The 14,058-nt window shown below is 37.5% G+C and overlaps 1 protein-coding gene across 2 annotated transcripts in view; it reads left to right on the plus strand.

Annotated features, from left to right (window-relative positions):
• MAP3K21 (mitogen-activated protein kinase kinase kinase 21) overlaps nucleotides 1-14,058 on the plus strand; it is a 43,456-nt gene that overhangs the window by 11,340 nt on the left and 18,058 nt on the right. For both annotated transcript variants that reach the window (XM_080388864.1, XM_080388865.1), the window contains exons 2-4: nucleotides 7,783-7,963; nucleotides 12,981-13,129; nucleotides 13,875-14,050. In XM_080388864.1, the coding sequence (XP_080244990.1) occupies nucleotides 7,783-7,963; nucleotides 12,981-13,129; nucleotides 13,875-14,050 (506 nt within the window). The remainder of the gene's footprint in view (nucleotides 1-7,782; nucleotides 7,964-12,980; nucleotides 13,130-13,874; nucleotides 14,051-14,058) is intronic.

A 14,058-nucleotide genomic window follows, 5' to 3' on the forward strand; every position in this document is an offset into this window, starting at 1 on the left:
GAAATCTGCTTGCATTTTGGTCACTGTTTTTATTGCATAGCTGCCTTTCAGAAAGTTATAGCAAGCAAAGAAGAGTGAGCTTATAAGAAAGTAAGTGTTGTTTCAAATCAGTAGGGAAGTTCCTGGCAGATGCCACATAACATGAATTTTTTGAGTTTTAAAGCTAAGTTTCAGTGTTGACTGATTTCCATGTAATTGTAATATTATGGAGGAATTGCTGTAATGAGGTAACTTTTTCTTAAATGTAGTATTTAAACAGGAGAACTAAGCTTAATATTTTAAATATTTTAAACGGGGAATTTGAGGGTGTTTAGTGTTCAGTCTGCTTTTGAATTTTGGCTGATGCAATATCCAAATCCTACATTTTTCAGATTTTACTGAAGATTTATTGTTTAAATGATGATTATTTGAATGTCTAATTATAAATGCTTCTTACCTGTGGTACTTCCTTCTACGGCACAATAGAAATTTCTGTTTTGCATTACAGAACTATCTGAACAGCGAGTGAAGCACAAATGGCAGGCAGTAAAGTAACTCACAGTATCTACAGCCGGTGCCAATAACTTGTTTAAACTGCTTCATTCTCTCAAGTTTCCATTTGCCCAAAGATACTTTAATAATGGTTATTAAAGAAGTGAAGGGGAAGCAAAAAACGGTGATGCAAGGTGCGTTGAAGCTGTTGAAATCTTACCCCTTTCTGATCCTTACTCCCTGTCATTCTTACACTTCAGAGGTTTTCCTGTGCCACATGTCCCTCTGTGGGATGTGTTTTTCCTACAGGGTTGGTGTGTATTTGTCAATTTTTGCTGTCAAAGACTTTTTATGTCAAGTCTTGTCTTGTTTTGGCTTTCCAATTGGGAACACTTCATTCAGGATTTTTTTTAATGTATGTTGGCTGCTGTGAAGTAGGACTCTTTTTTTTTTTTTTTTTTTTTTTTTACTCTAGATGGTTTTAGACAAATACATTTAAGAATAAACTTGCTTTCCATTTAGTTTGAAAGTTAAGAAATGCTTATATGCCTGCTGTAAAGGGGTGTAGATGATAGAGGAGCACAGTATCCCTGTAACAAAAAGTAGAGAAGTGCCTCCTGCGTATGTAACTAGTGTTTAAAGGATGAAATTCCCTTGCTGATGGTGAGCTCTAAACTTAATCTAGTGAGATAATCACAGTCTGACAGATACTGGCTACAGTTAACAGTTGTTATCCTGAGAACCCATAGGAGGAAACCAAAGTACTTAAGAAGCAGTGCTGTATAGGCCAGTGTATCATTTGTATGTGTTGGAGATGCTCTGATCAGTTAATGTTTTCACTGTGCTAATTAATTTGCAGCTTAAAAACTGAGCATGGCTTCTATAAGCAGTGTTGAATTTTTAATTTCTAATTACAACTGGGACCAAACAACAGCTCCAGATAATGGAGTTGGTCTCAGTATTGATGAGGTATTGTGTTTCCTTAACTGGATACGCAACATCTAATAAGTTTTTCCTTCTGCCTGTTAGTTCACAGGTAAAGATGCAGGGTTGCCCTGCTGGTTTTGTTGCATGTTGATTTAGTGAATTAACAGGAACCAGATTCACTTGCAAACAGTTGGAGAGGGAGCTGGCCAGGTGCGGGGGAGACTGATGACAGTGGCAGCATTGTCTGTGCAATCTCTGTTTACAAGTAGAGGTGTATAGTGTAACATCTTTCTTTCTGCTATTCTCTAAGAATGATTTTATCAGTGGTGGTAAATGTAGTGGGCATGTAGGCGATCTTACCTGTAATCCTAGTAACTTAAATAGCTATGCTATTAAATAGCTTATATTTGCAAAACCCATGATAGCCAGCTATTTAGCAAACTGTAGATAAGGTAGTAAGAAGCCATTGGTGACAATTAACTAGTGAAAATAAGGTTGCTTAATCTTTTTAGTAGTAACAAAGAGAAAATAAAGAGGATAGAGTAGAAAGTATGAAGAGGGTAGGAAGGACAGAAAGGACTTGAGTATTTCAGGATGATTTTTTTTAAGTTTAAGCATGAAAAGGTAGTTTGAATTCAATATGTTTAAACTATTAAAAAGGTGTTCAATCCTTTGACTTGGCTTATCTCAGAATACATTGTTTACTCAATTGGTTTAAATGGCTGGTAACTGAAAATGATCAAATGAAAGTGCTGGAATGCATTATGGAATAAAATTATTTTAACTGCATGAAGTCTTTGGATTTCAGAAACTTTTCAAATGTAGTGTTGGATTAAGTGGGGGCTTTGAGATAGATAAGGTTGGAGAAATACAATCTATATGTATTTAGTAACAAAAAGAGAACCAAGACTGTAGGCAATAACCTGTGTTAAGAGTAGCATTGAAGAGCTTAGTGCTCGGTGGCCATTTCTTGAGTGTGCTACCAGCTCAAAGGTCTGTCCAGGCTTCCCTTGGGCTTGTAAATACTGCTTCTTAAGCTACATGAATTTTAAAATAAAAAAGGAGCAGCTGAGGTAAGAATGTAAGCCTTTTATTTAAAATTATGCTTTAAACAAAATACTTTCAATTTAAACGAAAGCTCTTAGTTCCTCTCTAAACTTTCAGCATAGTCCTGAAGGTAGCACTGGAGGTGTAGTTCTGGACCTGTCTGAATTTGGTAGAGCAGGCATGCACCCCAGGAATCTGTTTTGTCTAGATGTGCTTTTTTCTATTATTTCTTGACTCGTTACAGCCTATCTGCCTGTATCCAGGCTCTCACTTATTATTTTTTTTTCTTTTCCCCAATAAAATTTCAGTCCATGCTCACAAGAAAAGATAATGGAGCAGGGTGGGCAGCTCTTACCCAAATCTGGCCAGACCTGGACTGCCACTTGTTGCATCTCTAACCTGAGCTGCTGCACTGGATCTATTACCTTTTGCTGTCAGTAGTTCAAAGCAAGTGTTAATGCCAGAGGGGAGAGTTTGGAGTTGGAAAGATGGGAAGGGAATGACACAGGCAAAGGAGGGGGAACTAGGAGCATTGGCTGGGATTTTGCTGGGACTTCTGCCTCCTTTTCTTTTCAAGCCTAAATTCTGTGCCTTTCCTGACTAAGAAAACCGGTCATATGGGAACAGCAGCGGTTCAGCAGAGAGATGTTGTCGGTTCTATTTTAATTAGAGGAACATGGACTTGGGAAGTACTGGCTGGCTCAGCAGGTCCAGTTCCGTTGCAGTCTTGAGGATCTGTGTGATAGGTTTTAGTTTTTAACAGTGTGCATCTTACCTGCATGCTGTTACACCGTAAAATACTTGGTGGTGTGCCAGCTGTAACTATGATAATGCAGAAAGCATGGCTGATTAATGGCCTTACTACTTAAGGAACCACTACTTTTTTGACAGGAGTCTATGTTGGATCTTCTGAATTATTTGAGGAGTAAACTGTGCTTTACACTGCAGAGGAGGGCCAAAAGGGGGTGGGAGAAAAGAGGCAGTATCTTGAAATCTGTTAAGACTCCCCACCCTGGTAGCTCCAGATCTGGAAGTGAGTTTAATCACAAGTGTGCCTGTAAGATGGATCAGTCAGGGCACCTGGGAGAATATTTTTACTGGTAAGAGCACCAGTGCTCTAGAGTCTGCATCCTGCTTCTAGATATGGCTAACATCTGTTCTCATAACTTATTTCAACCTTTGTTTACCCTAGCAAAAAGCACAAGCTCTTCTGATTTTATATAAATTAAAGATGTTACAGTATCCTAAGTATTCTACTTCTGTTTTCTGTATCTGCTTCAGTTTAAGTTCCTGCCGTTGAATACATATGTGCTTTTTTAGTTGTTCGGTATTTCATGTGAGGTCTTATGCTTGGTACAGTTTTATTGACACTTCCCTGTTTCTACTAAAAAAAGCATTTTTTGTGTCTTTTAGAATTGCATGAGCTACTTCTGCAACTATGTGTAGCTTTGCTTTTCCTTCTGTTAGCCAGAATAGGCCAGCCATTTCTTCGTCCTTCACCTCTGCTTTATAGCTGTAGATTTTATGATTGATCCCTTCCAACTTTGCATGTTTGCTAGTATGATGGTCTGATCTTCCTCAGAGTGGGCAGTATGTAACTCTGTTATCAGTTCTTGAAATGCACCTTGTATTTTTACTCTGATTGTGAATTGGCATGTGAAACAAATGTGCTTCCTAGTAAACACCTAATTATCCGGATAAATTGTCTCCTAGTATTTTCCTTTATACAACTGCTGTACAGAATTCTTTGATTAATCCTTATTCTGTCTGTATGATTAAACTTCCTGAAAAGTACTCGTATGTGCTCAGGCCTGCTACCGTAACTGCTTTCTAAGAACCATCTATCAGGACAAAATGGAATTAGTGTGTTGTAAGCTACTTGTAATGTAACTCTGCCATAATTTTGCTGTTTTTTCTGTGTCTTGATGTCCTTAATTACTGTCCTTAATTTTCTTCAAAATTTATTTTAAATAATATTTAAGTTAGATTAATGTCGGTAGTTGAGTGAATAGTTCGGTTTTGAATATAGTTTACTTATTTCTGTCAGAGTGCCGTAACTTTAGTTACATAAAAATGTTCGATAGTAGCTTTGCAGTTTTTACAGCATTAGCCCTGCTCCAAGGTGGGGGGTTTGACATCTTGAGGTCTGTTCCAACCTAAATTATTTCATAATCTGTTGAGCTACTTCCTTCAGTGAGCTAGGATGAGCAATACTTGGATTTCCAAGTTCTTGTTAGTTATATTAGACAGCTGAGGAGTTTAAGGCTTTTTCCATCTGTGTGGTTAAATAGCAGTATCTTTGTTGCAGATGTTCTTAGAGTGCTCATGTATGCTTGCTGCACTGTTGAAAGTGTCTTGAATTATTAGGATCTTTACAACATCACATCTACCAATTTCCACACCGCTTTTACTGCATGGTATTTGTATGTTTTCATTTTTCTGACTTAAGGGCTTTTTGGGGGGTTTTTATCTTCAACTTGCTGATTTATATTTCAAGGAATTATGGAAAGTAACACGCAATAACATCTCTTTGTTCTCACACTATAAACGGTTCTGGGCATGTGCTGTCTCTTATATTCAAGCAGTGCCTGGCATATGGCACCCTAACCTCTGCTGCTGTGATGTTGATAAATTTACTTTCCCCTTCATCACATTCCAGAAAGGTGGAGTCACAAAGGGAGGTATGCTAAACTCAGAATTGAGTTGAAAATGGTGTTACCAGTGGGAATCATATGCAGACTTAAAAAATATTTGGTCAAATGCTTATTTCTGGCTGTAGTACATACAGGTTTTGGGTAACAGTCCAAGGTGAAGTTTTACATTAGTTTGATGCAAAGTAGTATTCTCACATCCAACTTAGTCATCTCCTGTTAGATTTTGAGTCTAACCATCTAACTGAAGAAACAGTCTCTGGCTTTGCTTGTGTCAAAATAAATGAGGTGGACACAGGATTTTTCTGTACTTCTGCATTCCTAATTAATTCAGGGGTTTTGGTAGGTATGATTTTAAATAGGCTTTGTACTTTGTAAATATTTTTGCGCTGTGTTTGCCAGAAGTAAAGCACTAATCTAAGTATGAATTTTACTCTTTGTGGAAAATAAACCATCTGGAAAATGTTAAAAGTAAACCAAAAAGTGCTAAACTGGCTCTTACCCAACTTAACATTGTAGAGGTATTGGAGCCCGAAAAGGCAATTTAAAGGATTTTGAAAAGAAAAAAGGTGGAGGCTGAGTGAACAGGATAAGCACAAGATTGTAAAGTGACTGCTCACAGGTCAGCAGCCAGCAAGGGCCAGGAAGCTGTGGAAGAGGCAGAAGGATGCTGTAGTAAAGGTTGCTAGGCTACTGTGAAGGACGGAGCACTACTCAGCTATGCCGAGCATTTTTACTACCCAGCTGCTAACTAATCTGTGTATAGTATTGCTGTTTTCCTGGCTACTGTCCGGAAAGGGAAGTTTGAACTGCTAAGAAACATTGTCCTTTGTAGGACGAAACTTGGTCCCATGCCAGTTATTACCTTTTGCAAGACCAACTGTTTTTGGTTTCGGTCACATTGACTGACAAGGAATGTCAGGAATTCTGCTGAACATGTTTGAAATGGAATAGCAAACAATAGGTCTTTGATTCAAGTATAAAAGTATAAAAACTCTTGCATGAATTTAACTTGTTCTGGTGGTGCTGACTGGTGAGCTCTTGGTTTGTCTGGACCATTTTGGCCTGCATTTCTCCTACTTTGTGTTAAGAAGCTTACTGAAAATGCAGTGTGGGTTCTCTTTCTTTTCATCTGGATTTGATGTAATTTTTTGAAATATTGGTAAGAGTGTAATTAATCTGTACCGGTAAAAAAGATTTCTTGTGATTGCAAATACAAGGTCATCAGTTTTTTCTGTGAGGGAAGGTAGTTCATCTGCTTTTCTTGTATTAATGGGTTCCTTGTACTGTTTTTTTGCCATACATAGAGTTGGAAAACACATGCATTTATGATTCTTCTTATTTGTAATTTAACCTTTGATCTTTGTCCCAGGAGATAATTTTAACAGAGAGTTAAGCTAAGTTACTCCCACAGACAGTGACAGAGGACTGGATATGGAACTAAAATTATGCTGTGTTAATGATTCCTTTGCAGCTGTTGTCTCTCTCCTTGGTAACTGTAACAGAATAACCAAGTTCTCTTTTCTTTTAACACTATTTTCTGAAGGTGTATTACAACTCTGCCAATGCTGTTGTGTTGCAAACAAGTCAGACACTGAATGCATGCTGTAGGGTGGCACAGTGATAAAAGATAATTTACTCTTTAGCATCCATAAAGGTGCAGTGGGTATAACGTAACATGCATTTGATCCAAGTCCAGTGTCTTTTTTTGCCAGCTGGGGACTCCCAAGGCAAGTTAACTCCCCTGGTCTATAGTCCCCCAACTTGTACTGACTTGTGCCTAGGGATTTCTTGAACTTAAACCAGCTTTTGTGATATAAATGCTCTTTATGAAGTTGTCTTCTGTGAATTTGTATAGGCGCTTTTTAAATCTGTGTAAAATAATAGTATTCACATGCTATGCCAACAATTGCAAAGTTCACCTACCTCTGTGTTGTGTGAATGACTGCCACGTGTTTGATTCTTATCTGCTAATTTTGCTCAATGATGTCCTCTTGTGTTGAGAAACCATGAGCAATTGTTACTTACAGCTTTCTTAAATCCATAGGTGTTGTTCTAGATTATGTTCTCAGGTTTTTCTTTTCCTGGGAAAAGACTCCTTGTCTGTTAACCATTCCTTGTAGCTGTGGACATGCTGTTTTGAGCACCCTGCTTGTATTCTTCTCTATGTCTCTTTCAGTTCTGTTACATACTTTTTGAGATGAATAGGAGCCAGGATTGGGTGCAGTATCAAGCATGGATTTTACACAGTGGGATAATGTGTCCTGCTTTTTCTAAGTATTTTATAAGAATTCTTAGTATTTGTTTTTGGTTTACTACTACTGCTATTTCTATTACTTCAGGAAATCATTCCAGAGTGAATACTTTTTTCACAGCTGGGCATCATCTGTGGGATGCTAGGATTCTGGGCTTTTTTAAACTTACGTGCATTACTTTACATTACAGTGGGTATCTTGTGCTAGTTCATTATCTACTCGCACAGTTGCATAAAGAACTCATGACACTAGATATTTCTTGCTTTTATAGCTTAGAATAACCAAAACCCTCTTTCATGTTTATAAAAATTGCAATAATATTTTCACAACATTTAAAGTATACAATTATATGTGCAGTACGAGTTGAATGTGAAACTAATAACAAGATGACATTTTGATTCCCATTAATTTAAAAACTCAATCTTTTGCAGTTTTGTTGCTAGAGAAGATGGAACATGATGACATTTGTAATAAAACTCTGAAGATTACAGACTTCGGTCTGGCTAGAGAGTGGCACAGAACAACCAAAATGAGCGCAGCAGGGACTTACGCATGGATGGCTCCAGAAGTTATCAAGTCTTCCATGTTTTCTAAAGGAAGTGATATTTGGAGGTAAGAGGTTTGTCTGCTGAAGACTGTGTTCAGTAGAGCTATGTCAAGGTTTTTGAATAAATTTTTATTTGAATTTTATTTTGGTGGTTTCCTTGGTTATCATCTCAACATGGCAAGTATAGCTGCTCTAAGAAACATACTTTCACTTCTCAACATCCACTTAATTTGATCTACCTTTAGTTACTCACTTACCAACTGGAGGGAGCAGGAGAGAAAACAGGAAAAAAATTCTTTTTTGATAAAGTAAGCAAGATCTCATTAAGAGAAGCTTTTAAAATATCTGTTGGTTAAGATATCTAATCGTTTTATCTTCAGTCTTAATATTAATAGCCATATGCTCTTAATACATTTATATATCATTGATCTCATACTGGTATGTTTACATCAGATGTCTGAAAAGTCTCATTCTGTCTAAAGAAATGGGACCCGCCAGTTATTACATGTCTGATAAATAAAAATAAGCTGCAAACCAGAATTCTGCCAAATGCAAACTTAAATTAGTGCTGGGTTTAGGAATCTAGAATATGATCATGTGTAAAAGTGAACATGAGATCTAAGCTTTTACATTTATAGAGTTTGCTTCCAGCAGCTGGAGTGAGAAAAGTATATTCAGCACAAATTTGTTTTAACTTGCTCTCTAATTTTAAAGGTGGGGAACTCCCTATATTAAATTTGTGAATTTCTTGTCAAATACATTATTGTGGATCATATAAATAACATGGCTCTCAATACTGATGTTATTTTTGAGTGATGTAGCATGGGATATATCTATTGTAGAAAGGTAACTTTAGCTTTTATTTAATTCTGGTTTGTGAGTGTGGAAAAGCAGTGATTGCACAATAGGCTCTAAAAGCTGCTGTGCCGCATCCTGAAAAGTCTACATTTCTTTTCTGTTGGAAATGTTTTCTCTCTGAAGGATCCAAGATAGGTATTTGGGGAAGGAGGGGAGGACCTTAATCTGTTTTCTCATGCCGCCTTATGCATGTTCTGTGTTGTATAATTCTTAAATAGGGTCCTATTTTGCTTAGATGCTTGATATTCTACAGCATGAAGTAATACTTCTGGTATTCTCTGGATGATTCTGTATCTGCACTACTGTTTTGTGACACTTATTTGTCGTGTCTGGAACCAGTTTTCAGCATTTTGTTTACATCAGTCTGAGTTGATGCCCAGTTAAGAAACATCTTTGGCTTCATTCTTTTTTTTTCCATTCTTTTTCTTTTTTTCTTTAATTTTTTTTCTTTTGCGGGGTGGAGGTTGGGTGTAGGCGTTTCCCTAATCAGCTGTATTCCATGCTTAATTACAGGTCCTGTCCAGTCTTGTTGCTGTGATTTTAGGTATCTGAGGGGGTATGCTTTGGTGCAATTATTTTATATTCTGCTGCAACATTAGTTTACATTTTTGGAACCTACAGTATTTCTCTTCTTCGCCTTCTCTCCTGCACGCCTCTCTTGTAAAAATGTAAGTATTTAGCTCAATGATGGACATCTAACAGGAGAGGTTTTTTAAGTAGAAAGGCTGTATTGTACAGTATGGTTTAGACCTTCTCGGCTTCTAAAGATTTTCTGCTTACTGCACCTTGATCTGTTCTATTGCTTATCTTTACTCTTTCTTTAAAAGAAAAGCAAATAAAGAATACCTTGGTTATAGGAGTGTTTTTTGTTTTATAAAGCATTCAGGTTATAAATTTAAGTATGGGTCTCTCCAAGACAAGAACACAGTATTTTCCAGAAAAGTTCTAAACTTCAGTTACACCTATGGAGTGCTGAGTCTCCAAAAGAAATCTGCGGACCTCTTACTGGGGTTGGGGAGAGCAATTGAGGCTGCTCTTGCAGAATCAGCCCGTGCTCAGAAACGTTGTGGGAGTGTTTTCATGCAGAGCCTTCCAGGCTGCATGTTTGCAGGTGTCATCCTAGATAGCAGAACTGGTACTTTCCAGGCCCTGCGTGTGTATCCTTTTGTTTCCCAAACCAGAGTTGGAACTACTGCTTTTACTACTCTTTGGTATATGCTTCCAAATCCCCAAACAAGAATTCCACTCTCTCAGCCCTTTCCATTGATCATCACGCATTTCTCAGCAGTCTGTTAGTCTCGGTTTTGTGTATGGAGTCTGAAAGTGCGAATATGCCCGCAGATTTCCAGGTGCTGATGGTGTGCTTCAGCAGCGGGCTTTACAGGAACGTGTGCCTCCGTTGTGCGAGCTCTTGGCAAGGCTAGGAAGCACGTCCTGTACAGCAGAATTAGCAGCTGCTTTTGCTTGGCACATTCTTACAATTTTCAAGTGATTCATGTAGCATGTTCAGTAACCTGCTTTAGAAGATGGGTTGTAGAGCAAAATAAGCTTTGAGAACTTTTTAATTACTTTCGGTTTTACTAGCTTTTAAAATACATAAAACCAGCAGGTTATTGCTGGAATGAGATATAGTAAGGCTTAAATCACATTTGACAGCAGGAGAATAGTTTTTAATAATGAAAATACTTAAAAGGACATATTTTTGAAAGTGTATTCATTTTGGTGTTTTAAAAATGCATAATTCAAGCATATTATTTCTGTGGTTTGGCCTTTTGCTGAAGACTGAGAAGGACATTAGCTTTTGCTCTTATAAAAACCCACTCTTTCTTAGAAGCTATGACTGTATTTATAGGACAACTGTACGTGGCCTGGTGAAATGTAGTACACAAAATAGCTACTTCTGTAGTTAAGAAAGTTAATAAGTAGTTGTTGTCCTAGGTAATGGTACATTAGTATCTCCCAAAAACTCCAGCCTGGCAGGACTAGAATGTCTTTAGGGTTCCTCCTCACAGTTTTGCGCCCGCAGTGCTGACTCTTGGTGCTTGGTATTAGGATTGCTTTCATTAAAAGAGGTGCTTTCAGGCTATTACTGTGTTGGTCTGCTTAACATTTTACAACCACCTTCTTGGCACTGTTGAAAACTATTTAGGATTATGAGCTTGAATTGCAAGTGTAACTAAAGCTAATAGCGTGACACAACTTTTATAAAAAGATTATTTCTTTTTAGTTTAATTTATTGTTCTGCTTAACTTCAGAGTTTATGCTAAAATATATATAGAATACTCGGAACAAGGGAATTCCTTGAATTAAGAACAGTCTATGCTTGCTGAGATGGCAGACATTATTTCTGTGTTCTCTGTAAGCAAGCAAATGTAGTTCAGTAGAATTCCTCCATCATGCATAAAATGTGCATCATGCATATCATGCAGGAAGTGGTGTACTCATTATGGTCAGAAGTATATAATATTCATTTTTTATATAAATACAATATGTTCTATTTATATAAAATATAAATATTTTTATATAGGAAGAAAATACCACTGATTTAAAACAAAATTGGAATTCATTATTTTATCCTTCTTCAAGTATACAAGCAACTGCAGAGGTTAGACTGGAAAAATCTGGGAGGAAATTAGTAAGAATCCCAAGACTTCCCCTTTTTATTTTGTTTTCTTTTTTTTTTTTTTTTTTGGGGGGGGGGGGGGGGGGGAATAGACCGCATTCCTCAGGTTTTGATTAATTGTTAGCACTGTAAATTCATTAGTTTTGTAAGATTTTGTGATAGGCAAAGCTTCTTAGATCAACAGAGTGTAGGTAAACAAAACACTGCTGATGTTTATGCTAGTATTGCGTGATTTGCTGTTTTACTATTTATTGAAGTGTTGTTGTGAGGTCTTGTAATAATGCTGAATGACTTTTTCTCATTAAGGGAGGGAGTGATAGAAAAGCTTAACTAGTGTGTGTTCTTCCTGTCACATCTGCTGTAGCTGAGGTGATATTTCTGGTACTAAGGGGTACATACTAAGTGGCGGGGTACATAGCCCTTCCCTTCCCCATGCTGTATGTATTTCTCCTCATGTAGGAGCATTCAATCTGTTCCTGCAAAACCTGCAGGTTGTTTCTTTAACCACTGGAGAGGAGGGGCAAGAGTGATACTTTCTATTCTAATATTTTTTTCCCCTTTGCCTTGCTCACTTTACTATTCAAAAGCAGCAATAGGTTGTCCTTCGTATCCTTGTTCTACAGATAGTGGTTCCCTGGCAGGACTAGCTTACGTTTTAAAAGGAGCAATTTCTGCTTCCACAAAAACGGCAGTGAAAGCTATCCATTTCAGTGGTGGTAGGAGCTCTGGAGCGACAGCAGCGAGCGTGTTGTCCCAGCCCTTTGTAGTGGCTTGGGTCATTCAAGCATGCGAAACGTTGGGCATACAAACCCAAAGAAGGTCAAAGCAACACCCAGCTGCTCTTCTGGTGGAGAGCATAGTAGAAATTCTTCTGATTAATGCTGTTGCAATAGGAATTCCTACGATTCTTGATTTCTGTACCTGACGCTTCAAAAAGATCTCTTCGTGCCACCACCTTTCACTAGAAACAATATTGTTTTGTTTGGTTTTTTTTTTTCTAGTATGGAGAAATTAGTAGAGAGTGTGTGTGTGTGTGTGTAAACATTTCTCAATCTTGTTGCATCTTCCGTGGGAAGCAAAATGTTAACAACCCTTTATATAATACACAAGGGATAAGAAATGCAAACTTGCAAACAAAGCTGAGGATTTTCTGATGTTTTTTATTACTGTTAGTTTGTTTTTTTTAAAAAACGCATGTGCGTCTAGAAAAATTGTGTTGTATTTGGAAGAGGGAATGGCCTGAATGCTTTGCTGAGATTTCTTTTTTTGTTTGTTTTTTGGTGGGGAGAAGGTTGCCTGTTTTCCTGTCATTCAGACTTCCAGTTGTGAGTTTTACATGATACTAACATTTCTATAATATGACCTTAGGCTACATTTTGAGTAGGAGTGTGAGCCAGTCTTAGTTGCATGCAGTTTGGTTAATCACTGCTAGTGCAAAGGTGCAAGATGACTAAAATAGAGCTGTCTCTTAAAGGCATTCACCACTGACATGGGAAATCCTCAGGAATTTCTGTACATGGTTGGACAGATACTTGTTTGTTCTTGAGTAAACGATGTGTCAGTATTCAGCAAATAACTGTTAAAAAAATTACCTTTTGTAGTTATGGAGTGTTGCTGTGGGAACTGCTTACAGGAGAAGTTCCTTACCGTGGCATTGATGGCCTTGCTGTGGCTTATGGAGTTGCTGTCAATAAGCTTACTTTGCCCATTCCATCCACCTGCCCTGAACCATTTGCAAAACTAATGAAAGGTATATGTGTTGTTTCTTCCTACGTATTTAAATAGTTATGTTTTGGGGGGTATGGATCCTTGCCTGTAATAGTTATGGGGTTGCAAAATAAACACGTCATTTTATAATGTGCTGTGTACAGAGTACTTTGTTTTTCTTTACACAGCAGTCTGGTGTTATAGACAGTTGAATGTGTTTCTGAAGAAGTCATACAGCATTACTGTGTACCACACATGTTCTTCAGTAGTGACAGTATGCTTTTTGCTCTAGTTCTACTGATTTCCTTTTACACTCAAATTAATTTTCGTAAACTAGAGGATATACTGCTGATCAATAGAAGATCAAGATTAAAATCCCAAGGGGAAGAACTGCAAATGCCATTTTTTTCCTCATTGTTTCTTCCTGATTGTCAAAAATGTTTTGGAAATCCTTTAGAGAGAAATAAGCATGGCTTGCTAATGGCTATTTCCTTGTATTTAATAAATTTCTTTGTTTTATATGTATCCCTTCTGTGCAGTACTGCTAGTTATGCTATTTCAGATCCTAAAGATAAAGGTAAAAAAAGTGACTATTAATACAAAAACAATCCTCTGAGTACACATAGGAAGATGTCACTTTGGTAAATGGAAAAGGAACTAGAGAAGCCTTACAGGTAAAGGGAACACATTAGAACTTGAAGTACAGTAGCAAGTAACTTGAAATTCATGTAGTTCTTCAAAATGTTCTATGTACTGTTAAAAACTGATGGGATTTTGATAAATTCTAGAATGCTGGGAGCAGGATCCTCATATCCGACCATCGTTTGCCTTAATTCTTGAACAGCTTACTGCCATTGAAGGGGCAGTTATGACTGAAATGCCTCAAGAGTCTTTTCATTCCATGCAAGACGACTGGAAATTGGAAATTCAGCAGATATTCAATGAATTGAGGACCAAGGAAAAAGTAAGTTG

This window comes from Falco punctatus, assembly GCF_963210335.1.
Source record: "Falco punctatus genome assembly, chromosome: 5".
Taxonomy (NCBI): Eukaryota; Metazoa; Chordata; class Aves; order Falconiformes; family Falconidae; genus Falco; species Falco punctatus.